This window comes from Indicator indicator, chromosome 7, assembly GCF_027791375.1.
Source record: "Indicator indicator isolate 239-I01 chromosome 7, UM_Iind_1.1, whole genome shotgun sequence".
In the NCBI taxonomy this organism is placed as follows: domain Eukaryota; kingdom Metazoa; phylum Chordata; class Aves; order Piciformes; family Indicatoridae; genus Indicator; species Indicator indicator.
In genome coordinates this window covers 24,252,092-24,277,349 of record NC_072016.1, presented here as the reverse complement: position 1 = coordinate 24,277,349, position 25,258 = coordinate 24,252,092, and the positions used below count along the sequence as shown (strand labels likewise).

Sequence of the window (25,258 nt, the reverse complement as noted above, 5' to 3'; positions counted from 1 at the left end):
ATCACCATATGTAATTAAAATACAGTTGAAGACAGATTTTACTTCTTCAGAGATAGCTGAAAACAAGCTGCTGAAATAACTGTGTCCAGAATAGTGCTAAGCCAAAACTGTTAATTACATTAGATAATAATTATCTCAGTCACTGTACACACACAAAAAATAACTATAAGGCATTGATGTGAATTCTTACTGAGAAATAAATGTGAAATCACAGTATCTGCTGTTTGAAAGGTCAAATTGATAACTTCCTGCAAAATAACATAGTATTTTGCATTGCTCTAGGCAGAAGATACTCAGCAACACCTTTTTCCATTCTACATGTCTCTTTTTATTTGCTTTTAGAAATGGATTAATCCTGTGAAGATAATGTAACTTACACTGCTCTTCCCACTCCTGGTCATCATCACTGTGTTGACTATGCTGCTGAGCTTGCTTGAGGCTCAGATACAACTCTTTTGCTCGAATTTCTTCTTGCTGCCTTATTAATTCTTCACCTTTTTGTCTTTCCTCCTCTTCTCTTTTCTAGAAAAAGGAAAGTAAAACTGAGATGACTGAATAGAAAGAACATGCCAAATGCTAGGATACTGCTTCAGTTGCTTCTATCCATAAAGCAGCTACATTACTTGGGACAAATCACTGTCTCTTCTGACTTATCACAACAGGCATAATAGAAGTTTCCTACTACTCAGGAATTTTTGAGGAAAGTATGTTTGAGATGCACAGGTATGATGGGAATAAGCAACATATAAGTATTTAAGACCTGAAATCTATATGGAAAACATGTTTTATCACACAGCACTAAAGACTGTGATATCCTACAATCCATAAGCAATGCTCTTTTTAAGTCAACACATACTCCCACTGGGGGATCACTGTCACTCACACAGTGTATGCATCATGTAGAACCTGTAGAAATCAGAAACGGATTTATTGATATTCTTAGTTTAGCAACCATGATCATGTGTCATCATAAGCAATACAGAATAATGTTTTTCAAGTATCATGATCATTATGTTCTGGAAGAAAAACTTGATCCTTCAGAACACACCAGTTACTATGCAAAATGTCACTAAAAGTAACATATAAAAGAGTTCTCTCACAAGAAGACCTTAAGGAGATGGAAATCTGTTAACAATTGCTTCTACAGCTGGTCTTCCACATATCGATAACACAGGAGCTTGGTTAGTGCAGAATCCTTATCAATGTTCTAACAAGTTTATTAATTATTCAATAGAATGCCCCTAAAAGGCCTAAACCTGAATTGAAATATCTTTAGTAATTCATAGGAACAGGTTTTCATTTCATTTTCTAATGGAACCAACACTATACCTTTTTGGCTAACAAACTTCTGGATGAGAATTTAGTCACTAAGCAGAATCACCCTGAATTACTACTACCTAGTTACCTAACATAAAGTCTAAGTAAGGGAAGCCTAAAGTAGACTGTGAGTTATTGCAAAATTAATCCTACCAAATTTCTAGGGTGAAGCAACTGAAATCTGGTGAAGTTCTGCTTTTTACATTAGTAGGTTTTAAAAGCTTTCCATCTTCCTTAAAGAACTTTTGTTTATTAAAGCTCAGAAGTGGGATTTCATAAGAAGTTAGCATTTTTCTAAATTTGCTCCCTTTTGTTATGATTTGAATATTTAATTACAATGGGACCAAAAATAGTTGAGCACAGGAATTAAAAAAAAAAAGAAACCAACAACAAAAAAACCCCACCCTGATTACTTTAAATTGGAAAGCAATTTTCTCAAATGCACCAACACATTCTATCACTCAGCTAAGCTGACATATTTGAGAAAATGTTTCTCGGTTACAGACTTTGTATTGGTAATTTTATTTTTTTCTTAAGACATGGAATGATGTTCAGATGAGTTTGCTCCCACTTTCAGAGGGTAAACAAACATATTGAGCTTCCTTACTATATCTCATTTGTGCATGCAAACTTTGTGAAAGGGCATATTTTCTAAGTGTGAAAATAAACTCTTATCACAGCAGTATTCAGAGCATAACCAAAACAATCCATGATCTATTTTAATAAGTACTACAAAGAAGAGTGAAGAGATTTAAAAAGTAGGGCCCAAACCTGACTTCTATTATTCTCTAAACTTACTCTTTGGGTTCAGGGATGCAAAACTCTGATGTTGCTCATAATCCTGCAGATAATAATTTGCACACCTATTGCTTTAACGCTTTGGTTCATTCTGTTCAATGTGTGAGGATGCTACTCATATGGAAGCTTACACTATGTATCAGTGTTATAATTCAGCCTCTTTTTAGGCTGAAAGGAAATGAGCTATCCAAAAGCTGTATTAATTCAGTAAAAACATATATTAATTAATTGATTAACATTTCCCTAAAGTAAATAGTTTGTATTTTATAGTACATGTATAGTACTCATTTGAAGGTCATTTGTCCTATCTTGACACATGCCAGGAAACAAATACCAAATGCAACCTGAATACAAATGTCCAAACAATGTTGTTAACTCTCCTAAGAGGGACTCACACACATTTTTCCAGTGGTCAAACAGACAACTGGAATGTCTATTTGGGAAACAGAAAAAAATGCTTTTGTCAACCACAAGGATCCCATCCTCCTCCCTGGCCTTAGTTCTCTGGTTACATCTGGAGAAGTTAACCAGACATATGGAATTCATACATTCTTAGAATGGTTTGGATTGGAAAAGACCTTAAAGGTCATGTAGTTACAACCCCCCTGCTGTGGACAGGGAGATCTTCAATTAGACCAGGTTGCTCATCCAACCTGGCCTTGAACACCTCCAAGGAAGGGGCATTTGCAACCTCCCAGGGCAACCTGTTCCAGAGTCTGACCACTGTTACTGTAACGAATTTCTTTCTAATATCCAGTCTAAATCTATCCTCAAGCTTCACTCCATTCCCTCTTTTCCTACCACAGCAATCCCTTGTAAGTGCTTGCCCAGCTTTCTTGTAGGCCCCTTTCAGGTACTGGAAGGCTGCTATATAAGGTCTCCCTGAAGCCTTTTTTTCTCCAGGATGAACAGCTCCAGCTCTCCCAGGCTATGCCCTTAGGGAAGGTGCTCCAGCCCTCAGATCCTCTTTGTGGCTCTCCTCTGGACCCACTCCAGCAGTTGAATATCCTTCTTATGCTGGGGCTACCAGAACCTGACACAATACAGCAGGTGGGGTATCACAAGAGCAGAGTAGAGGGAATTAAAGCAAGACAACTCCAATCCTTTCAGAAGACAGCTTCCCAAAGCAAACAATACTGACATTTGCAACCTCTGAAAGCTCTGTGAGGGTCAGAAGCAGCAGAAGGAATCAAGACTGTTTAGCTTTTCTGATTATCAGTCATATAATAGCACATTTAAGGAAGAATGACAAAAAGACTGAAAAGTAGTAATCAATCTAGCAGTGCCAGGCAACATCATCTTCAGAGTAGGAAAACAGAACAAATACAAATTTCCATCTTTTGAAAGAATCCAACCACTTTTCCATTTCTCTGTGTAAGATAAATCAACATTTCTCTATTCAGCACAGCTGAGCTCCACCAGTTTACACCAGTGGTGAATCTGTCTTCTTGATTATACAAGAAAGGAAAAGACCTGAATTATTTGGTATAAATAACGATGTACCTGTGTAGAGAGCAATAGTTCCATAACACACATGATAAACAATACAGTAGGTTGCTCTTATTATTTCTGACAAAGTCTGATATTGTTCCTCAATCAGTTTTAATGCCACTATTTTTGATTATTTCTAACATCTTCCTCCAATTGTTTTCTCCTGAGTCCTAAAAAGATTAAAGTAGACAGTTCATCATTTTTGAAAAGTCAATGCTTTTTGGAAGCACTGGTTTCACAGCTTCTTCAGAATAATAAGAATTAAAAAAGGATCTTTTTTAACATCTCATAGAATTAGAGATCCCATATTTCAGTTGCTAGTAAAAGTCCTCTGTTCCTTCCTTGGAAAAAGTATTCGATTAGCTATTCTTTATTCTTATTAGGAGAATATTTATTCACATAGCAGCACTACTTTAAAAAATCCAACACATCTAGGCTGTCTTTTCAGGAAGAAGGACAAACATAGGCATAATCTTGGGTTATCAAAAGGGCTTTTTATTCAACATCTCAAACTACAAGGTAAATTTAATATGGGTGTAGAGGGTGGGATGTGGGAAATCAATCTCTTGGCAGTTTCCCACACAATAATTCTGTCACAAGTTGTTTTTCTTTCAATGTAGCAATTCTTGAACCATTTGTAACTCCATCTCACATTCAAATCATGGAATTCTATGGGTTTAAAATTATGAAAGTTTCTAAAGAACACAAACCAAATCCTAAAACCTGGAACTCAAGTATGGTTTGAAAGGTTAATGAAAAGCAGTAATTCCTACTAAGAAAGCAATACCTTTACTTATTTATGTATTTAGTAAGGAAGATTTAAGTCAGAGAAGAAACAACAACAAACAACACTGGCACTTGATTCTTAATTCACACAAGTTTTTGTATACATTTTCCTTTTTAAAGGAAGAAAAATGTTCAATTACTCAAACTGTTACTGGGATGCATGTGCATATTGTACAGCTCCTTAAAAGTGTGAGTAGAAATAACCCTTGTTAGTATGACATGGGAAAGAAAAGTCATCCTTTTGTCAAGTATGAGTAAAAAGTGTAAGCTTGTATTTAAAATGAACAACAAATAAACTTTTCAAATTTACTCCACTGAAAGAATACAGCAACTAGTTAATCTGCTTCTCCCTGTGAACACATCAGACATCTTCTGCCTGACAGTTGAGAGAGATTGTACTGCATGCAGTGACCCTCTCCGTTCTTCTGGAATAATTATGAAGGTGACAATTTAGTAAATAGCTGCAAATTGCCAGGAAATACCAACCTGCTGCAACAAATCACATTGGTGATTCACTAGGCAGCAGTAATCTTCTTGTTTTAACTTCACTGGAGAATTTGAACATGCTAAACGATCTTATCTAGCCTCTGGCAGTTGAGCATTTACCACAAATTTGTTACTGTAAATCTATGCCTCACAATGCTTGATAGCTTTACTAGTCAGCTCTAAGTAATATTTAATATTAGTCATTGCTATCCTCTAATGATTCGTCCCAGTGCAAGTGAGAAGAGATTACGTCAGCATTTAGATTTTTCTGCAGAAAGATTAAAAAAAGGCACTGAGGAAAACCCAAAATCAGACATTGGATTTTTTCACAATGGAAAACAGAGCTTCTGCCTGCCATGTCTCTTGGGGTTTCTTTGGGGAGCCTTACAGAACAATGCAGGGCAGCTGAAAGACTGCCATCCTGCTCAGGGCAAAATCTACAAGGCATATTTGTTACAGCAGACCTCTCAGAAGCAAAGGGTACTTTGAATTCCCTCAGTGCTTCAGGCTGGCAGGAAGTATCTTTGGCAGCCTGAGAGGGGCACCTAGTCACCTGCATTACAGCTGTTGTGGATCTCCTGGGACCCCTCAGCAACTACTCCTGAATCAGGGTAGATACTCAAGCTACCTGGCCACAGAGCTGTGAGTATCAGCAGAAATACATCCAGCCCCTTCCCAGCTTTCTTAATAAGAAAATCCTCTCACTTGCTTCAGAAAATGAAGTGTTTGCAGAGACACTGGTTTCTTCTCTACTACCAGTGTCTCAAAAGGAAGAAGTGAACACTTCACTGTGTATGCACGTACATAGAGACAAACATCCAAAATGCAGCCATGCTTTATGTACATGAAGTTACAACCGAGTCACGGACATGCCCCAGGACAAGCTATTCACATGGCTCATACAGGGAGATGACAATATACTCTGGTTCACAAAGACTGAGATGAGACAGAAAACAAAGCTAAGGACTATTCCTGACTGGGAGAGATTCAAGATTCATTGCATGTGCTACAGCACTTGGCTTGGGTAACTGCCGTAGATCCTGTGACAATCTGCTAGAAGTTTGTTTCAGGATCTTAAGTACACTTCACAGCTTGAATTTCTGATAGGTAAACTATCCCTATCAGTGGCTCAGATTTTCCCACTTTTACCCATGCAAGATATAAAAACTTTGATAAATTTACTAGCAATCCAGAATAAAGACAGTGACTTCAGCAGCACGATCATTACTGATGTCACCAGTGAAAAGGTTTTTCTTTAATCATAATTCGTCACAAATAGGAGAGAAAAACCTGAAGGCCTGATTCTCAACAGAAACTAACAGCTGCCTCACTTCCAGCATCATTCAGTAAAAGAAAGGAATAACAAAACAAACAAAAAAGGATTTCTGAACTGTGGTCACACAGAAGAAAATGAAATATTACTGAATTATTTTAATTGAATTGAAGGAATTCAGTTGAGGCATTTTCAGTCTGAACTAGGTGCCAAGCCCCAGCAAGAAGCTGTTGTCATATTCCTGGATTCTAAATATGTTATCTTTGGGAAAGATTTCAGTGCTTTCTTGGCACAGCAAAGCACACAGCTGAACTTACAGCTTATTTGCACATAAAAATAACAGGCCTATTCAAGTGTTTGATGCTTACTTGGAGACAAGAGGGTTTTTTTTCAGATCAAGACAGAATGCTTAATGATAAATTATAAGCCCACTATTCTGTAAGCAGTGACAGTAACATTCTACTTTATTCCTAAACTCTATACCTGGCAGCAACTGCCTGAAGAATCAGCACTTTTGGGCACGATTAAGCACTCAGATGTGTTGAAAACTCATCCAAATCAATAGGACTGAAGTGTGTTCATTCTATTAAGCATAAGCTGTCCTTATTAAAGATTTCCTGAACTGTAGCACTGATTATTCTGTTGTCTTTCATAGAACTGGAAATAACCAAGACATAGAGCCTGGAAAAACCTCACTTCACTCACTCCAATCCCAACTGGAAGTAAAGAGCATAAACTTGAATTGAAAAAAAAAAAATTTAAAATGTTGAAAAAAATGCAGCGCTAGCTAAAGGAAATTTTAATGCACAGTTACTCTTTTGTTACATATTAAGAGAATAAAGATTATTTCTCCTGAAGTCCTACTCTCATCAAAACTCCTAGTGAATATTTCTGATGTATGAAAAAAAAATGTCCTTAAAAGTTTACATGCACCTTTTGCTTAACATACATTTCATCTCCCAAGGAATTTTTATGAAGTAATATAGCTTTACTGTCAGCTGTGCTTATATTATTATATTTAGCAGGCATCTGGTATTGTCATACAGATAGTACTTTAAAATTGATGTTCTCTTGCTTTAAGTTGAGCTGAGAGATCACTCTGTTATTTCTAAAGGTAGCTGAAGCATCCCCCCTACCTGGGGCTGGCTGACATACCTTTAATTTGCCTTAGCTCACCACATTTTTCACAACTCTTAATGACAGCAACTGGTAACAGTAGGAAATTATACCTATGATCACACAGCCTTTGTGAATTGGCAAAAAGATTAATGATAGTAATTGGCTCTTTTATTCGTCCTTGGCAATGGGTGCCTAAAAGAATAGCAGTCCTGAAACTGCAAAAATAGAGCAGTCAACATTTATATTCCAGCATCGTAAATTAAAGGCATTTCTGCTTAAGAAACATCAAAGAAAGCAATACTTTTCTAATAGTGCTGGAAAGGGATACAGGGATGATCGTTCACTTCGATACACGAGATGTCATTCATCTAGTGCAGACAGCCCTAAATTCCCATGATAGGTCAAGTGGAGTAAAAGCACTGTTTGTGATACAACATGGTTAGAAATTAAACACATCAGCAAAAATGGACAGAGTTTCAATCTCCCAAGTAAAAATTCAAGATGAAGCATTAGCAGAGACTGAACTTTTCACACCGTAGTCTGGAGAGCGCTTTAAACACAGGCTGGTCATCATCATCAAAGGATGAGTACCAATGTATTGAATATTTTAAGCCAGTTAAAGTGGGCTTGATAACTGATCTGCATCTCATTCTGTACCCTGAATCATTCATGAAAGGTACATTTCTTCATGATTTCAATGATTGCAGTCATACATGAATGAACTCGGTAATTCATCTTTTTCCTCAACACCTAAGTTCTATTCACTATTTGTACTTGGAGGGAGATGCCAGAAACAAAAACTTTCTATTTTCCTTTCTAGGTACTTCTCCATTCATTTAGCTTGTAAACATTTCATGTAGTTCTTCCACTGAACAATAGTTGTAAAAAGAATAAAATGGGAAGGAGAAGGAAAGCCACATGAGCTTAAATAAGCCAGTGGACAGAGAAGTTAACACCCCCCCCCATCTTACCCTGAGAGATTCTCTTGCCTTTGAAATGCCTTTACAGTTTTTTAAGTAGTTCTACAGCACATAGGTACATGATCTGCTTTTTCAAGACCAAGTAATAGATAAGCTGCTTTTCTGAGTAGCAAACTATAGTACCAGGGATCAGTCCTGCCTTTGGATCTCTGCTGGTGGAGCCCTGTTTGTCCAAGTCCCTCCTAACCGACCTCCAATTATAGACCAAATTCAGGGCTGGAAGTGTAACTAGACTAGGTTGCCAGATTAACACAGTAAATGTTAGGAACACACTCAAAATGTTTAAAAAGCAACCACTGCATAATATCTTGCCTCCAAACTCATCTTTGAAGCCAAAGAGTTCATTTCTGCTGGGTTTTTTCTTACAAAAAAAATTGTTCCATTTATTTAAATTTTTTGCAAATAGTCTCTTAAAATGCTTGAGTTAAAGGAAACCACAGGGGAAAAAGAGTTTCTGTTTATTTGATAAAATAAACATGTCCGCAGTTTTATGATAAAGGCTAAAGACATTCTGGCCAAAGGTTAGCATTTGAAATTCAAAGTAGAAAATGAACCAAATTCAAACGAACCAAATGCCACTTACAGCAATTCTTGTTCCTTCCAGGCACACAGCTGGATGGAGAATGCCTGCTCACTTCCCAAGAAACAGGGGGAACACAGACCACAGTGACATTACCTTTCCATGAACATGAAAATGAGCATAATCCAGTGGCATTCCTTTTACATTGTATCAACAACTGAAAGACTAGTTTTCCTTAATAGAAAATTCTGACTGCTGGACACTCACAAGCTGATCACTCTGCTTTTTTGAAAAAGTCTCTTTCAAACAGAGAGGTAACAATGAGCTTGTGGACATTTACCCCATCAAGTACACCATAGTGGAGTGACAGAGATATAAGCAAACAGTGTATTGGTCTTTCTTCAAGAGGGCTTTGCTTTCCAGAAAGAGAGGAAAGTATGTTTAGTTACTCTGCTCATTATTCATGCATTAATAAAGCACTTGAAAAGTAAGTTTTGTTACTTATTGACATCAAATTTCAAAGCCACTGTTCTCTCCCACGAATTCAAATTAATTGTGCAAAGGTAGACCAACAACTTTGAGCAGAGGAGGCTACAAGAACTACCCTTGCTACATCATCGCCCTCAAAGCCTAGACCTACAGTTTATAGAATGACAAGTAACTTGCTGACACTAGTTTGTAATCAAACCACATAAATTTAACACTGAGTATTTCAGGATTCCTCCCATCACAGAGGGACAAGACAGATGTCTATCTGCACTTTCTGCACCTTTCATCACCTCCCAGGAAGGGAAAAAATAACATAGCTAGCTATCAGCAGGGGAGAAGCATGTAGACAGAATTTACTGGATGCAGATCTCCTAGGAGTGGTATTTTGCAACGGGATTTCTCCAGCCTCACCAATGCAGTCTTGTGCAGTCCCAGAGGGCACAAACCATACTCGGAAGACTCATGATTTCACTGCACACTAAACCAACTCTATTTGGTTTTCTCATTTTTAAACAAGATTTTATTGTTATAAAGTAATATGAAAAGGGTAGACAGAGGTCATCTTTTCCTGTTTAGTTTTCAAATTGTTATTTTAAACAATGTGGGGGCAAAAAAAAGGACTGTTTTCACATGAACATTAAAATCCTATAACTGAACCCATAAAAATTCATGATTATGTAAATAAAAATTAGGCAAATTAACTTCTCCCAGCAAAGCCAACTGGACTTCTCCCATATGCTGAGTAAGACGAGGATCCACCTCTCATTATCTTAAAGAAAGCAATGACAGAATTTTCAAGTTAAATATATGAGTAGCTCATCCAAAATACATTCAAGCAAACAAACTTAAAATGAGACATTTCACAATTGCACATTTTTCACCCCAGTATGATTCACTCAGCACAGCTGACTGAACAATTCAGTTAATGTGAGAGATGGATAACCAGTTCGATTGTCCTGACACTTCTGAATGAGATATGTAATTTTTTTGCACCACTCACCCAGCTGTTCTTGTGAACACCATGTAGCTATTTGTGCATTCTAGAACGAAACAATTACAACTCTGTTTTTCAAATCTTATTAATAAACAAACTTAAGGCAAGAACTTGACTCCACATAAAAACCACTATTAAAAAAGCAGAATTACTGTATGCAAACCTTCAGTTCCTCCCGAATTTTTTCCTCCTCCAATTTAGCAGCTTTCCGATCTTCTGTTTCTATTTTCCATTTCTCTGCTACTATTCTGGCTTTTTCTTGAGCCATAGCATCCCGGAATTTCTTTGTAATTTCAGCTTCTTTTTGTCTCCTTCAGAAAAGAATTCAGAAAAAAAGAAAAGTCATTTAAGACATTGATTAGTTTTTTAAGCTGAGGATCAATATTTGCTCACTGGTTGCAACATATATTTAGCATAAGACTTTATGGAAATATACAAGAATCCAAATGCATTTAATAAGATACCTACCACAAATCAGATTTGAGAAAAATATTCAGAAAGCAGACATTTTCAATTTTTGATAAACAACTAATTAAAATAACACCTTCTAAATTAGAGAAGTACTTCTTGACTGTCTCTGAGTCATACCATATCTTTCATACCTTGGCTGAATAAACAGGGTTTTTTTTGGGCAGCTTAGCAAACATGATTGGGAATTTACTGTCTCGTAAATATCAATGCAAACGTCTGCAAAATTCTTACTCTGGATTGTTTGCTAGTACTGACAATAAAAAAAAAAGGAACATAGAGCACAATTTGAAGCTTTTAATCTCTCCTTGGATATGCAATCACTATCAACAAGAAGAACCTCACACAAAAAGGAATAACAGAATAATATGCTATTTAAACTGTCACTTCAGTGCTGCACTACAAAAGGAATTACAGGAGGCAGGTGTCCTATTTCCTAACATCATCAAGCATCAAAACACTTTTGAATCTCTCTCAAATCTGGAAGAGGCCCTGCTGGAAACACCAGCATGGCACTTTGTGTAATCAGTCTCTGAACTGCTGGGATAAAAATTAATACAAGAGATATGCAAATAAAATTGATTTCAAAAAGGTTTTATGCACCAAATCCCCAACATGAGTATAGATGTGTGATACAACAAACATTTCTCATTTAATCATCTCAAACCAGATTGTAAATCAGTAAAAATGAAACAAACTGGTCAATGGTTTAGCAAAATTTCCCAAACGTAGGGTTTTGGGTTTTTTTTTATTGTGAAAGAGGACTTTTGCTTTTCAATATTAAATAAAAATTAAATTATATATTTTTATATGCTGAAAAAAATGCCAAATCAAGTGAAAGCAAATGCCCACAAAACATACTTACCAGTTTTACCCACTATTACCTGCTGCCTTTCTACAATGCCATTATGCCAATTGGACCCCGAATTCATATTCTTAAATCCTCACCATAATTCTTCTGCTTCCTTCTGTGCTTGTTGCCTGGCTCGTTCTGCTATTAGCTCCTCTGATATCTGTTCATACGGCTTGTCACCTGGGGCTTCTCCCATAACCCAGACCCAGACCTCACCATCCTTCCCACGCAGCCACTGCACATGTTTGCTGTTACCTGCAACACCCACCAAGAACAAACCAAAAATATAAATGTGACTCAAATTCTTCCTTAAATACAGATCAAAAGAAGAGAAACCTGCAATTTAGAAACATTGTGTAATTTAGAGTTCATAATAAAACATTACTAAAAGGTTGGACGTAATCTTCAGATTTGACAGATCTACCATGTGGGTACATGGGTTTGTACACTCCAGACCACACAATCATTAAGGGCTCGTTGTCCCACAAGAATAAAGAATTGTTAATTCTGACATGTGTTTCCCAGAATTCAGATTATTCTCATATTTTCTTGCTTCACTCAGCAAGGGATGAATCAAGAGAATGGGGGAAAATGGAGCAATAATAAGTAGTTACATTATGTGACCAGCAATGCTTCAACACACAAACGTTGAGTGTTGAGCAGAAAAAGATTTCATTAGAACCCCTGCAAAAAAATCCATGAATTTCTGCTCCCACTAAGAAGTCTCAGAAAGCTTGCATACTCAGAGCACACCACTCAACACCGCTTTTCTGTTCAGGTAGGCAATTGAAAGGCATTAAGTTACTGGTTTAGTTTTCAGGAATGACACGGTGCAAAAATCTATGGTTACTGTGATGACAGAGGCATTTCACAAACACCAAAAAAAGACTGAGTGCTACTTACAAAACAGACTGCATTTGTTGAACCTTTGCGTCCAAGAACCAACTGCTGACTACAAAGGATACTAGATTAGATTCCATCTAAATGCATTTTAAGGCATATACACTACCTGCCTGGCTGTGGTTTGATCTTTTCTTTTTGTTTTTTTATGTATAACTCATAGGTATTTTATGTACTTTGGAGGCTCATAATAAGGGAATTGGTAGAAACGCTTCTTATACATCCATTTCTATGTTTTATGTCTTGCAAATTAGTTGAAATTGTTCTTTGCAAAAGGAGATTCCACCATTTGACCATTGCCAAGACAGACAATGGATTTATTTTAAAGAATGAAAACTAAAAGGTCATGAAGGCTCCATAGCTTGTCTCAAAGTACAAGAGATTTCACCCTCTTATCCAAATATTAAGGTTAGTAAATTGTGCAACACAATTATAAAAGGCATCATGTCTCATTTGAACACATTTGCCATTTTCCTAGTTAAGTTTTTCTCTGATGTTCCCATAAGAGAGAAAAGAAACCTGGTCCTATCTGAGTGGGCAAGTTGCTCCCATCTTTCTACATCTTTCTCTACTAGCATCATCTTAGGTACTCTTACCTTCTGTTCACCTATCGCCTGCTGTTCTGCGATAGGACAGCATCCATTCAACCAGATTAAGTTTCCTAATGCACAATCAATAACATTTTTTTGACATCCCAAACTGACAAGAGGAAACTTTGGGTCCACAATGAAGTGGACCTGTTGACAGCAGGCAGTACCAATGACAACCCACACTCCCAAGCGTTGACAACACAAACTCCCAAGACAACACAAACTTAAGGCAACAAACACATGAGACCTTTCAGTTAAAGTGAATATTCTAGATCAAATTTGAGAATGTGATTTATATGTAAGACCAATTGTTGGCCTAGTAGTAGTGACTTCAAGGAGGATGCAGAAATCTGAGCTAATGATGCTTTCCTTCAATAACTCTGAAAAGCATCCTTTCACTGCCTATCAGATTATATCTCAGGTTATAAACATGACTGTATTTTATTTATGTATATTTCTGTGTTCCTGTCAGCACAATATTTGTGCTGAGATTCTTTGGATACAGTACTTGAACACCACCTGCCAAGAACTGATTGGCCATGTCAGTATTTGCCTGCTGGGTGTTCACCTACTGAATTTCCTAGTAAAGTATCGTGAGAAGCGTGGAATAATTTTCTAGGAGTACTGATCCCACATAGCCAGTTGCAGCTTTTGTTTTAAAAGCAGCCAATGTCCTCTTTTCTGGAAGGAATTTGGATATCCAATTCATTCCCCTTTATTTAGTACTTTAAAGAAAACATTGTCAACAACATGCTTCATGTTACTTTATTTGTATCATAACTGATTGACACCAAATGCTTCTACTGTTTTGAAACAACTTCACTACTGCTCATTTATGAATTTATCAGACAAAAACAGAGTTAAAAAATCCTTTTTTGGATAAGCAGACGAATTTTGTATTTTCTTATTTCCAGTTTTTTTGTGCTACAGTATTATTAATATGTTTCTCAGAGGCACAAGTTACCCATTACTATCCAGTCCTATAAAACAAATCGTTGATTTATAGACATCTTGAGAAGTTGTTCTATTTCTTCCTTTTAAAACAATGGATCTCTCTTCTAAACCTGTGGATGTATAAACTCTCTTGAAACATCAGTGTAACTGTGTTGGTTCAGTGCCAACTACTGTATACTACAGGACAGCATGCTACTGTACACATGTCCATAGTTCAAGTCAGAAGATAACAGCAGTATCAAACAATTGATAAGGCAATTTCAAGCTCAGCCTTGACCTCCACACATACAATTTTAAAATCCTTTCAACTTGACTACATATGACTTTATTCTGATTTTTCTTTAGAAAAGGAAAACACCTTATTCATATCCAACCACCTTTTCTATTTTACTTCAAGAAATGACTGTACAATCTATCATAGAACTTGGTACTGTCTTAATACAGAACAACATTTAGAAATGAGGGGGCAGGAACAGAAATGAGCAGATCAGGAGGAAAATCTGGCAGCCTAAAAACTGAATTCCTGCCATGCAAAAAAAGTCTCTGCAGCCTGCAGAACAATGTTCACAGTGGTTACTGTCAGCTCTTCCAGGCTAATGATACTGACCTTGCACTTTTAAACTGTAGAACCAATTGCAAGAACCCAGTAGAGAAAAATATTTTCCTTCATAATTTTAGGAAACTAGTGTTGCCTGCTTTATGAGCAGAGATTTACTGCTATTGAGAGCTGATTATAATAAAATTACTTCTGCTTTAAGAGGTCTCTCTCATGCGTTACCTTTTTGTATAAAACAAAGTATTTTGTTAACACACTTTATTTCCGAATGAAACAGTAATGGAGAGGGTGAAAATTTTTAAAAAAAAGAAAAAAAGAAAGAAAAAGACAAATGCAACTAAATCTAAAAGGAAGAGACAGGTCTTAACTACACAAATTTTAAATTTAGGTGTGAAACTGGCATGCAAAACTTACATTTCCTGTTCAAAGCAGGCTTCTGAGCCCAGTCAGAAAGCCTAATGCAGAGTTAGGAAATAAAAATTAAATCTCTTGAGCTCCGTCTGTTGTGGTCTTGTTCATTGACCACAAAGATTCTTTTCCTTTCCTAGAGAGACTGTGGCAGGCTGTAAATAATTACCATTAGGAATTAGTGGACATCAAAGTTCGTCTGGATTGGAGAATATATATATAAGTGTTTTAGAAACAAACACTGCTTCATGAGGAAAAGGTACTAATTAATTTACCAAGTCTTTTGCATCTCTGCTCTTCAGACCAGTGATTTACTGGCTATAGTATTTTACTGGGTGGGTGGTGGGGGGTTGTTTGTTTGGTTTGGTTTTGTTTGTCTGGGGTTTTTTTGGTGTTGTTCTTGTTGATTTTTTTTCCCTAAAAAAACCTCTGCAGCATCACAAGAATACAACATTAATTCTTGCAGTTCTTTTCACCTCTACCTTCCTCCATCAATTAGTTATCACCCATGGAGTTCCCCTAAACGTACATCTATACTGCTTTGAGACCAGTAAATTGGTTTCAGGATATTACTCCTTACTCCAGACAAATGCAAAATCAGGTATCTCAAATTCGCAGTACTAATGGAGCACAGCAAAAGCTTTCTTGGAGACTTACAGCCTGAACCAACAGTAACATATTTGTACATATAAATATACACAATCAAAAGTAAGACCAAATCACATTTTATATTCATTAGTATTTATGCAGCCAATTCTGTAACAGCAATAAAAGTATAAAACAGTGCCCTGAGGAGCAATAGTAAACTCAGGGCTTTCACCTGTAAGAATTATTAGCCTTTACCAGCAGCACTGCTAATTTCACACACTAAGAGAGCAACCATGAGTTGTGCTATACGGTATCACAACCTGTTCTTGGCCTTTGTGCTATTCTTAGGAAACTCCTGGTGTATGCCCATTATCATTACTGACCTTGCTGAGGGCTACCAGAACATACAAACACTGCCAGAGCCTCAGGAGAGAGAGAAAAATAGCATTTGAAGGGGCATGGGAAGAAGAATCCTGGCTGCAGGCAATGTTCGGACTAAATCAGGCGCTTCAGTTCCAATCATCTCAAACTTCCGCACTGCGACTAAAGGTTTAAGTACATGAAGTTACCAAGAGAGAACTGGGCCTTACACTGCCTCTGCTGACTAGGACAGAGGACCAGAACTACAGGTTGGGTCTGGGGGGTTTATGGGGTTTGGTTGGGTTTTTTTTGCTTGGGTTAGAAGCGCATTGATTAGGATGAAAAGGGGAATGTGGGCTTCAGGCTGTTCTCAGTCCCTTGACCTTACCTAGTGCAAGTTATTTTATTTAGTTATATTTCCTTTTTATACAAAATCACAAATACACACCATTCCACTTCTTTCTAAGGAGAAAACCTATGAAATTACTGTGAATGTTTCTGAGAGCCTGTTCAAAGGACAGAATGCACTTTTCCAAAACATTAACTGTTGTAAATCCATTAAAATATATAAATGATGAGGTGGTGAATTATGGAAGTAATGAAAATACCATAATCTGACAATAAACTGAAGATCTGCTATAATTAATTCTGTTGTCTGCTCCTGGAAATAGTGATAGGACCATGAACCCAGCTCTTCCAAATGTACATTCAAAAATTCCACTCACTGCAATTCTCAAAAACAAGAAAATGGGAAAAAACTCCAAAATGCAAGCATTTCCACAACATTAAATTCACACACCTTCCAATTTCAACCCTGTGTTGTATGCCTTTCTATTTAAATGAGGATGTGCAGAAGGAGAAAGAAATTCAGGTGATTTACATTAATATGCCAGTAAGGGTTGCAGGATCTCAGCACTGATGAAAAAATCAGCCTTCATGGCTCTCCAGCTGCTTCCTGATCATATAACAAACTCAATCTTCTTTTTATGGAATTACAGCCTGTTACCATGGAAATAATTATGCTGCAATATACCCCTGCAGGATCAAATAAAGGAAGAATGACTGCAAGAAAGCAAACATTATGGGAAGAAGCAGTTATTCAAATATGACTATGGTAATTAACAAATGTAGCAAAAAAAAATAGTACAAAGCACTCAAAGGTAAGTGGATTTGCATATATACTTACTATGTATATATAGGTTTGCACAGTGTAAACCAAGAAGAGGAGAGGAGAAAAGAGAGGGAGGAGAAAAGAGCAGAAAAAGGGGGGGAAAAGAGGGAAAAAATAAAGGAGAAGGTAAAAAAAGCAGAGAGGGGGGAAAAAGAGGAGAAAAAAAAAAGAAAAAAAAAAAAAAGAAACACAGAAATAAAATATAATTTGTATGGTCTCTATCTAGTATGTCCCAGTTATTTTCTTGGTTACCCAGCCAAGGTACACTTACACATAGCAATTGTGTAATTTGCCCACTTGCAACTGAGTGATAACATTTAGATCTCATTGTCATAGACATTGCTCTAACTCAGCACAGAATCTAGAGTGATCTTTTGTCTACTCATTTTAATGACCCTTTCCACTGTAAGCAGCATAAAAATGCACATCTGCATAAGATCAAAGTGGAAGGAGATAAAATCATTCATATCAGTATAACTAATTTAATTTTTCTTTTCCTCCTAAAAAAATTAAGAACACAGCATTATTAATTCTGATCCCACTGTGTCTTGTAAAGAATAGAATCCATACATACGGCTTATTTTCTTGGGCAGAACTATCACAAAGCATCCAGGTTTTCCCACTGCTGGAGAATAAACAGTAAGTTTTTTAAGAAGCATGGCTACTTCAGGGTCTGCTAGAAACTCAAAGAAGAAGGATAAGGGTTCTCTGTCATAGAATGGACAGAAAACTATGGATCACTTTCTGCACCAGATTTCTCTATACTAAATGCAGAATGGCAGGTTTGCGCTGACTCCTTTTATCAGGCACACAGGACAACAAAAGCAGGGAGAACTATACCAATACAGCAAGATTTTCTAGCACCACAGCATATGAGGGGACTTGAAGGTTAATGAACCATCCTCAGTGTCTGGCTAAATCCTCTGCTGACTTGAATACATTGAGTTTTCCTATGTCTTACAAATCCTGGTGCCTCTGTCTTTGCACATTTTAGTCACTTTTGCTAAAAACTGGTGAAATCAGAAAGGAAGTATTTTATCAGCCATGGGCAAACCCCAGTTCTCTCCTTGGCCACACTACTGCTCTGTTTCCATATCAAGTATTCATGAGCTTGCAGTCACAACCTCATATCATTACTGGAGCACCAGTATGCACTGGAAAGGCCATCTAACGCTACTGTGTCCAGATAGGCTGAGGAACACAATGCCACAGAGAAATACAGGAGCATTCTCCACGCCAGTGGCTCAATTAACCCAGGAGCCTCTCTCGGAAAGCAGCTGATGCCAGACAAGAGGAGCACTGAGGATCACATTACATGCAAGAGAAACCTCCAGTTGTAATAAGGCAGTCAGCAATATTCTGCTGTCACTTTTCTGCAAAACAAAGAAGTCATTTGCAGGACAGATATAAAAGCACAGACTTAACAGCTAATCCTAGGAGGGTAGAGAAGTCCCTCTGGATTTGTTCCATCTGGTACATATTTAGGTCATAGAGAAGATGGAGGTCTTTTTCTAGCCCCAGGTTTGGAGAATTGAACGGTTCAGTAACTGCTGTTTAACTGTACCTCAGTACACAGCCACACTGAGTATGAACTCTGAGCAGCTGAGGTCTTGCCCAAAGTGCTTTAACAAAATGGCATTGTATCACAAGCTGCTATATATGTTGTGAATGTTACATTAAAACTCTTCCCATGGCTTCAAATCAGTTGGCTCAGCCCTCTAATAAAACTTACTCTAATACTCTCACTAACGCTCTCCTGTTAGTTTCTCAGTCATATTGGAGCTGAAAACAAACATCAGGGCTCTACAGAATTCAAGACCACATACAGCAAAAAAAATCACTAATACTTAAGTCTAACATCTCTGGTTAAACCTATATCTAATGATAGAGAGACAATGAATACTGCCAGGAATGTCTCCATAAAAGATAATATCCCAGCTAAGCATTACCAGGGTGTATAAACAGGAATACATTTCTGAGCTTAAAAATCACAGAAAGCAATATAGAATCATAGAATTGTTAGGGTTGGAAGGGACCTCAAGGATCATCTAGTTCCAATCACACTGCCATGGGCAGGGACACCTCACACTAGATCAGGTTGCCCAGAGCCACATCCAGCCTGGCCTTAAACACCTCCAGGGATGGGGCCTCAACCACCTCCCTGGGCAACCTGTTCCAGTGTCTCACCACACTCGTGGTAAAAAACTTCTTCCTAACATCCAATCTGAATCTACCCATTTCTATTTATTTCCCATTTCCCCTAGTCCTAACATTACCTGACACCCTAAAAAGTCCCTCCCCAGCTTTCTTGTAGGCCCCCTTTATATATTGGAAGGCCGCAATAAGATCTCCTCAGAGCCTTCTCTTCTCCAGACTGAACAACCCCAACTCTTTCAGTCTGTCCTCATAGGAGAGGTGCTCCAGCCCTCTGATCATCCTGGTGGCCCTTCTCCTGGACATGTTCCAGCACACCCAGATCTTTCCTGTAATAGGAGCTCCAGAACTGGACGCAGTACTCCAGGTGGGGTCTCACCAGAGCGGAGCAGAGGGGAACAAATACTTCTCTCGACCTGCTGGCTATGCTTCTCTTGATGCAGCCCAGGATGTGATTGGCTTTCCAGGCTGCAATGTACACTGATGGGTCACGTTGAGCTTCTCATCCACCAGCACCCCCAAGGCCTTTTCTTCAGGGCTGCTCTCAAGCCAGTCACTGCCCAGCCTATAATCGGTGCTTGGGATTGCCCCTGCAGGTACACACGCTCACTCTTCATATACATACTGAGACATGCCCACTCACTGCCCTTCGCATCTGACACTGATGTATCCTTCTGCCATCCATTTGTGATGTTTGAAATACTTGCTTCCAAACAACTTCTTCTATTCCCTAATGATTTTCTAACACAAATGCCATTTAGATAAAGAAATTATTTTCCAGCCATGCTGTGATAAGCTTTCCTAATTCTCTTCCAGCTACTCTTATTAAGGACAGGTAAATAACAGTGTTTACAAATAGCCCATCTGAACATCATGAGCTGCAGCTCACAACGAATAAATGTCAGAATAAGCAGCAGCAGAGCGGTGTTGTCTCCTCTCACACATGGCTGTCCTTCACGTGCCTAATTCTCAACAGTTTTTGAGATCTTATTTGGGGTATGCTGATAGCTGTGGATATTACATCTGAGTCAAAATATAAATTGGCAGGGTCCTTCATTTATTCCCTATTCCCAACTCATCTATAGTGGATAAAGGCCTCCTGCCTAATCAAATAAATAAGGTTCTATATAGATTGCAAAGCTATCTGTCAGCCAACTCTCAGCAAATCCCAAAGGGATCTTTAAATTTTCAGGACACTTCCCTTAATGATTTTAGCACAGTAAGAAAATGCAATATGCTTTGTTACAATGAAAATATGTTTCTGAAAGATCTGTCAAGGAGTAATTTCTAAATGAACTGGAGATAGCTTCACAAGTGAGCTGAATTCTTGGAGGTCTATTTCAGTACAAACCAGCAGCCACGATTTAATTAAAGCTACAAAACATTGTTTTGTCATGAGTAAGTTCACTAAATGCTAAAGTTTTGGAAGAAGCCAAATGATGCTGAAATTCTACTAAAATTTTTGGCAAGGTACAAATATAGGCTAGCAACAAACAGCAAAATCATGGGAAGAGTTTATTCAATGTCTCATAGAGGAAATCTCTCCTTCTGAAGTGGTGTTTAAATATTATATTCCTTATAGATATCCATCTGTGTTTTTAAGAAAGGGAAGGAAACTAAAACTGTCAAATAATCTGAAAATATTTCATTCATTCTCAAAGTGAAATAATTTCTTTTACATTGACTCACTCTGATACAAATTCCATGCAGAATTAGTTCGAGACTTGTTGAGTCACTTGGATATTCACAAGTCCATGGGACCTGATGGGATTCATCCTAGGGTGCTGAAAGAGCTGGCAGATGAGCTGGCCAAGCCTCTCTCCATTTTCCACCAGTCCTGGCTCACTGGAGAGGTCCCAGAAGACTGGAAACTGGCCAATATGACGCCCATCCACAAGAAGGGACGCACAGAAGAACCTGGGAACTACAGGCCTGTCAGCCTGACCTCAGTGCCAGGGAAAAACATGGAGCAGATTGTCTTGGGGGCAATCACTGCGCACCTGAAGGATGGCCAAGAAATCAGGACCAGCCGACATGGATTTAGGAAGGGCAGGTCCTGCCTCACCAACCTGATCTCCTTCTATGATCAGGTGACCAGCCTGGTGGATGTGGGAAAGGCTGTGGATGTAGTCTACCTGGACTTCAGCAAGGCCTTTGACACTGTCCCCCACAGCAAACTCCTGGCCAAGCTGGCAGCCTGTGGCTTGGACAGCAGCACTCTGAGCTGGGTTAGGAACTGGCTGGAGGGCCGAGCCCAGAGAGTGGTGGTGAATGGTGCCACATCCAGCTGGCAGCCTGTCACTAGTGGTGTCCCCCAGGGATCAGTGCTGGGCCCCATCCTGTTCAATACCTTTATTCATGATCTGGATGAGGGGATTGAGTCCATCATCAGTAAATTTGCAGATGATACCAAGCTGGGAGCAGGTGTTGATCTGTTAGAAGGTAGAAGGGCTCTGCAGAGGGACCTTGACAGGCTGGACAGATGGGCAGAGTCCAACAGGATGGCATTCAACAAGTCCAAGTGCCAGGTGCTGCACTTTGGCCACAACAACCCCATGCAGAGCTACAGGCTGGGGTCAGAGTGGCTGGAGAGCAGCCAGGCAGAAAGGGACCTGGGGGTACTGGTTGACAGTAGGCTGAACATGAGCCAGCAGTGTGCCCAGGTGGCCGAGAGAGCCAATGGCATCCTGGCCTGCATCAGGCATAGTTTGGCCAGCAGGAGCAGGGAGGTCATTGTACCCCTGTACACAGCACTGGTTAAGCCACACCTTGAGTACTGTGTCCAGTTCTGGGCCCCTCAGTTTAGGAAAGATGTTGAATTGCTGGAGCATGTCCAGAGAAGGGCAACGAGGCTGGTGAGAGGCCTTGAGCACAAGCCCTATGAGGAGAGGCTGAGGGAGCTGGGACTGTTTAGCCTGGAGAAGAGGAGGCTCAAGGGTGACCTCATTGCTGTCTACAACTACCTGAAAGGAGGTTGTAGCCAGGAGGGGTTTGGTCTCTTCTCCCAGGCAACCAGCAGCAGAACAAGAGGACACAGTCTCAAGCTGCGCCAGGGGAGGTTTAGGCTGGAGGTGAGGAGAAAGTTCTTCACAGAGAGAGTGGTTGGCCATTGGAATGGGCTGCCCAGGGAGGTGGTGGAGTCACCATCCCTGGAGGTGTTCAAGAGGGGATTGGACGTGGCACTTGGTGCCATGGTTTAGATAGTCATGAGGTGTAGGGTGACAGGTTGGACTCGATGATCTTTGAGGTCTCTTCCAGCCTTCTTGATTCTATGATTCTATGAAATTTCAGTTTTAACCTTTCCTCAAGACACAAGAAGTTCAACAATCCAGATGGAAAAGCAGGCACAATTTAGCATTTACTAAGGGTGACTAAAAGTATTTTCTTTAGAAACTAAGAATAATTACACATAGATTGTTATACTATTTGGCTTGCTAAACACTCTCAACAATTTAGGTCTTATGTCACGGTTTGAACTTGCTTCTGTTTTCTAAGAAGGATAAATGTCCTGCGTAGGATATTTATGGACAATCTATGTTCACCAATGCTTCTATAAGAAAAACACTGTAGATTTTGGGCCTTTGCTAGTTAGTTTCCAAACTGTTAAAAGATGATAACAGTAATGAGCATTCCCTAAACTCATTCATGATTTTAACTGTAGCACAAGTCCAAACTGACCTGCATATGCCACTTTTTCCTCCTCAACTCTGCACTTGTGGTTTCTGTTAAGACAACGCATCTAAACCTTGCACAAGAATTCTTCATCCTCAAGTCACTGTAGAAAAATCAATATTGGATTCATAATCACTGTTCTGTTTTGAAAAATCCACTCCTTTTGCTATGCTGTTAGGTTATAAGTATTTGTATAGCTAATGACCACCATGCCTGAAAGAAATTATCTTCTGTAATTCTTCCCCACATCAGCTCATAGAAGTCAAAATCTATTTTCAGTGGAACCAAATGCCAAATTTGCAAATCTAGTTCCAAAAGCATTTTCTACAGGGGGGAAAAAAATAAACAACAACATAAGCAAGATCAGTTCATTACTATAGTTCTGAAGGAAACAAATTTTCTAACAGCAGCCAAAAGTCAAACCTTAGCAATACTTTAAATTGGCAGCTTAAGACAGTAAAATGGAAGTAGGCTATTGAGAAATTTAACTCCATGTGTATTTGGGAATACTTTTGTCAGAATAAACATAATCTATAGACCACACTGCTGCTCTCCTTTTGCTTATTCTTTATAAATCAGAAAATTAATTACCTAGAAAGAGGTCTCCTGTAGTATGAAGCTGAACAGGTTTAATGTATAATTTATATATGGAAATTTAGGTGTCAACACTGTGACAAATCACCACATAAACATTTTTACAGTTAGATTTTTATGCATCTGTCTTCCTGAAAGAATGAGCATACACAGATTATTGTCTCAATTATATAATGTTGTTTTGGTTTCCAGAGCTGAACTGCATTTTTAATTTTTTTTCTCAGATACAAATCAAACAAAATGAACAAGGTTTTTGTGCTGTATGAGAGAAGGTATTTTGACACCATCCCTCTTAGGAGGGCACCATTCACAGTAAAAATGCTAACATGAAGAAAATAGAAATTAAACAAAATGAGGTTTTCAAATGTCCACCTTGCCTGCCATTTGTGAATGGCCATTTTAAACTTCTATTGCAGCTGATTAAGGTGTTCTGAACGTTACTTCTTCATTTAAAAGCTACTATTGTAACTTAGAGTCATTTCATGAAGCCCTTTGCTTCAAGTAAGTCTTGGAAATTAGTTTTGTTTTGAAACATGTTTCTTTAATAACAGCTTTCAGATTTTTAACTATCTAATGGGCTCTTTGTAGGATTCAGAGGCTTCAAACATTTTAAGAAGTCTGCCAGTTGAATCCAATAACTGATCTGTACTGAGGTGCTCAAAGTTTTCTACCCTACATGTGTTAAGATGAACAATACCTTAAACACTGACTGCAGAATCACATAGCTATTAAAGCACTTCGTCAAAATCCGCTACCCTATAAATTTTGAATATTGAAGCTTAATAGATTTAAAAATCTACTCTGAAGACTATCAAATTCACAGATTTTTCTTCTACTCCAGCCATGTGAAAGCATTCAGTGCCAAGTCAAGAAACCTCAACAGCACAAGCAAGACTGACTTTTGCATGGCTGAGTGGTAAAAGCAGGGATGGATGGTGAAAACAAAAAATCCTTAGGATTGGAGAAGAAACTGTAAACTTGGGCATGGTACAACTGTTACCACTGAGAGAACAGGAGCAGTGATTCCTGACTGGAAGAACCACTTCAAAATTATTCCACTTACTCCTACCCTAAACTATTACCCTGAAAAAAGAACCATGCTTGGAAGGCAAGGTGCAAGAACATGGTGCTTTTGCTGCCTGAGACTGTCTTTTTGCCTAAGGGTACAACTGGCACCATTCCTTATAATCTCTTCCAGTTGCATGCTGCACCATAACCAGTAGCATTCCCACCATCCCCAACTCTTAAGTATAAAAAGTCACAAATCTTACTTTGTTTGCGTCTTGCTGTCTTTCTCAGCACTGCCTCCTCCATTCGTGCTTTTTCTTCCCTCTCCTTCCAGCGCCTCAGCTGCTCTTCCCTCATTTTGTAGAACAAGATCTGCTTTTGCTCTTCATTTAGCTCTGCCAGGAGCTCAGGGTCAATATACATATCACGCAGTATTTGCTGCAGCATGATAATTCCAAAACAAAAACCTCAAAGAGATAAACCTGCTTCCAATTATACTCACTACAATGATCCACTGATGGCACTCCAGAAAGCAACCTGCAGTAAAGGAGCTCTCCCACACCTGCCTGCACAGGAGAGGTTTAATTCCTTCTCTGGCCCTATTTGTGCAGGCATATTCTGCTCCTGGTCTCTTACACCAACAGTTTTCTGCTTATCTCATCCTCCAAAGATAGAGGCAGGTGTCAAGTGAAAGGAAGGGGGAGGAACAGACAAGGATAAGGAAAAATA

General features: G+C 38.6%; 1 protein-coding gene across 2 annotated transcripts in view; it reads right to left on the bottom strand.

Moving 5' to 3' along the window:
* Positions 1-24,976, bottom strand: part of SH2D4B (SH2 domain containing 4B) — a 60,700-nt gene extending 35,724 nt beyond the window's left edge. For both annotated transcript variants that reach the window (XM_054382466.1, XM_054382467.1), the window contains exons 1-4: positions 24,793-24,976; positions 11,670-11,829; positions 10,417-10,564; positions 378-522 (exon numbers count right to left, since the gene is read on the bottom strand). In XM_054382466.1, coding sequence (XP_054238441.1) covers positions 378-522; positions 10,417-10,564; positions 11,670-11,829; positions 24,793-24,976 — 637 coding nt within the window. The remainder of the gene's footprint in view (positions 1-377; positions 523-10,416; positions 10,565-11,669; positions 11,830-24,792) is intronic.
* Positions 24,977-25,258: the final 282 nt, after the last annotated feature.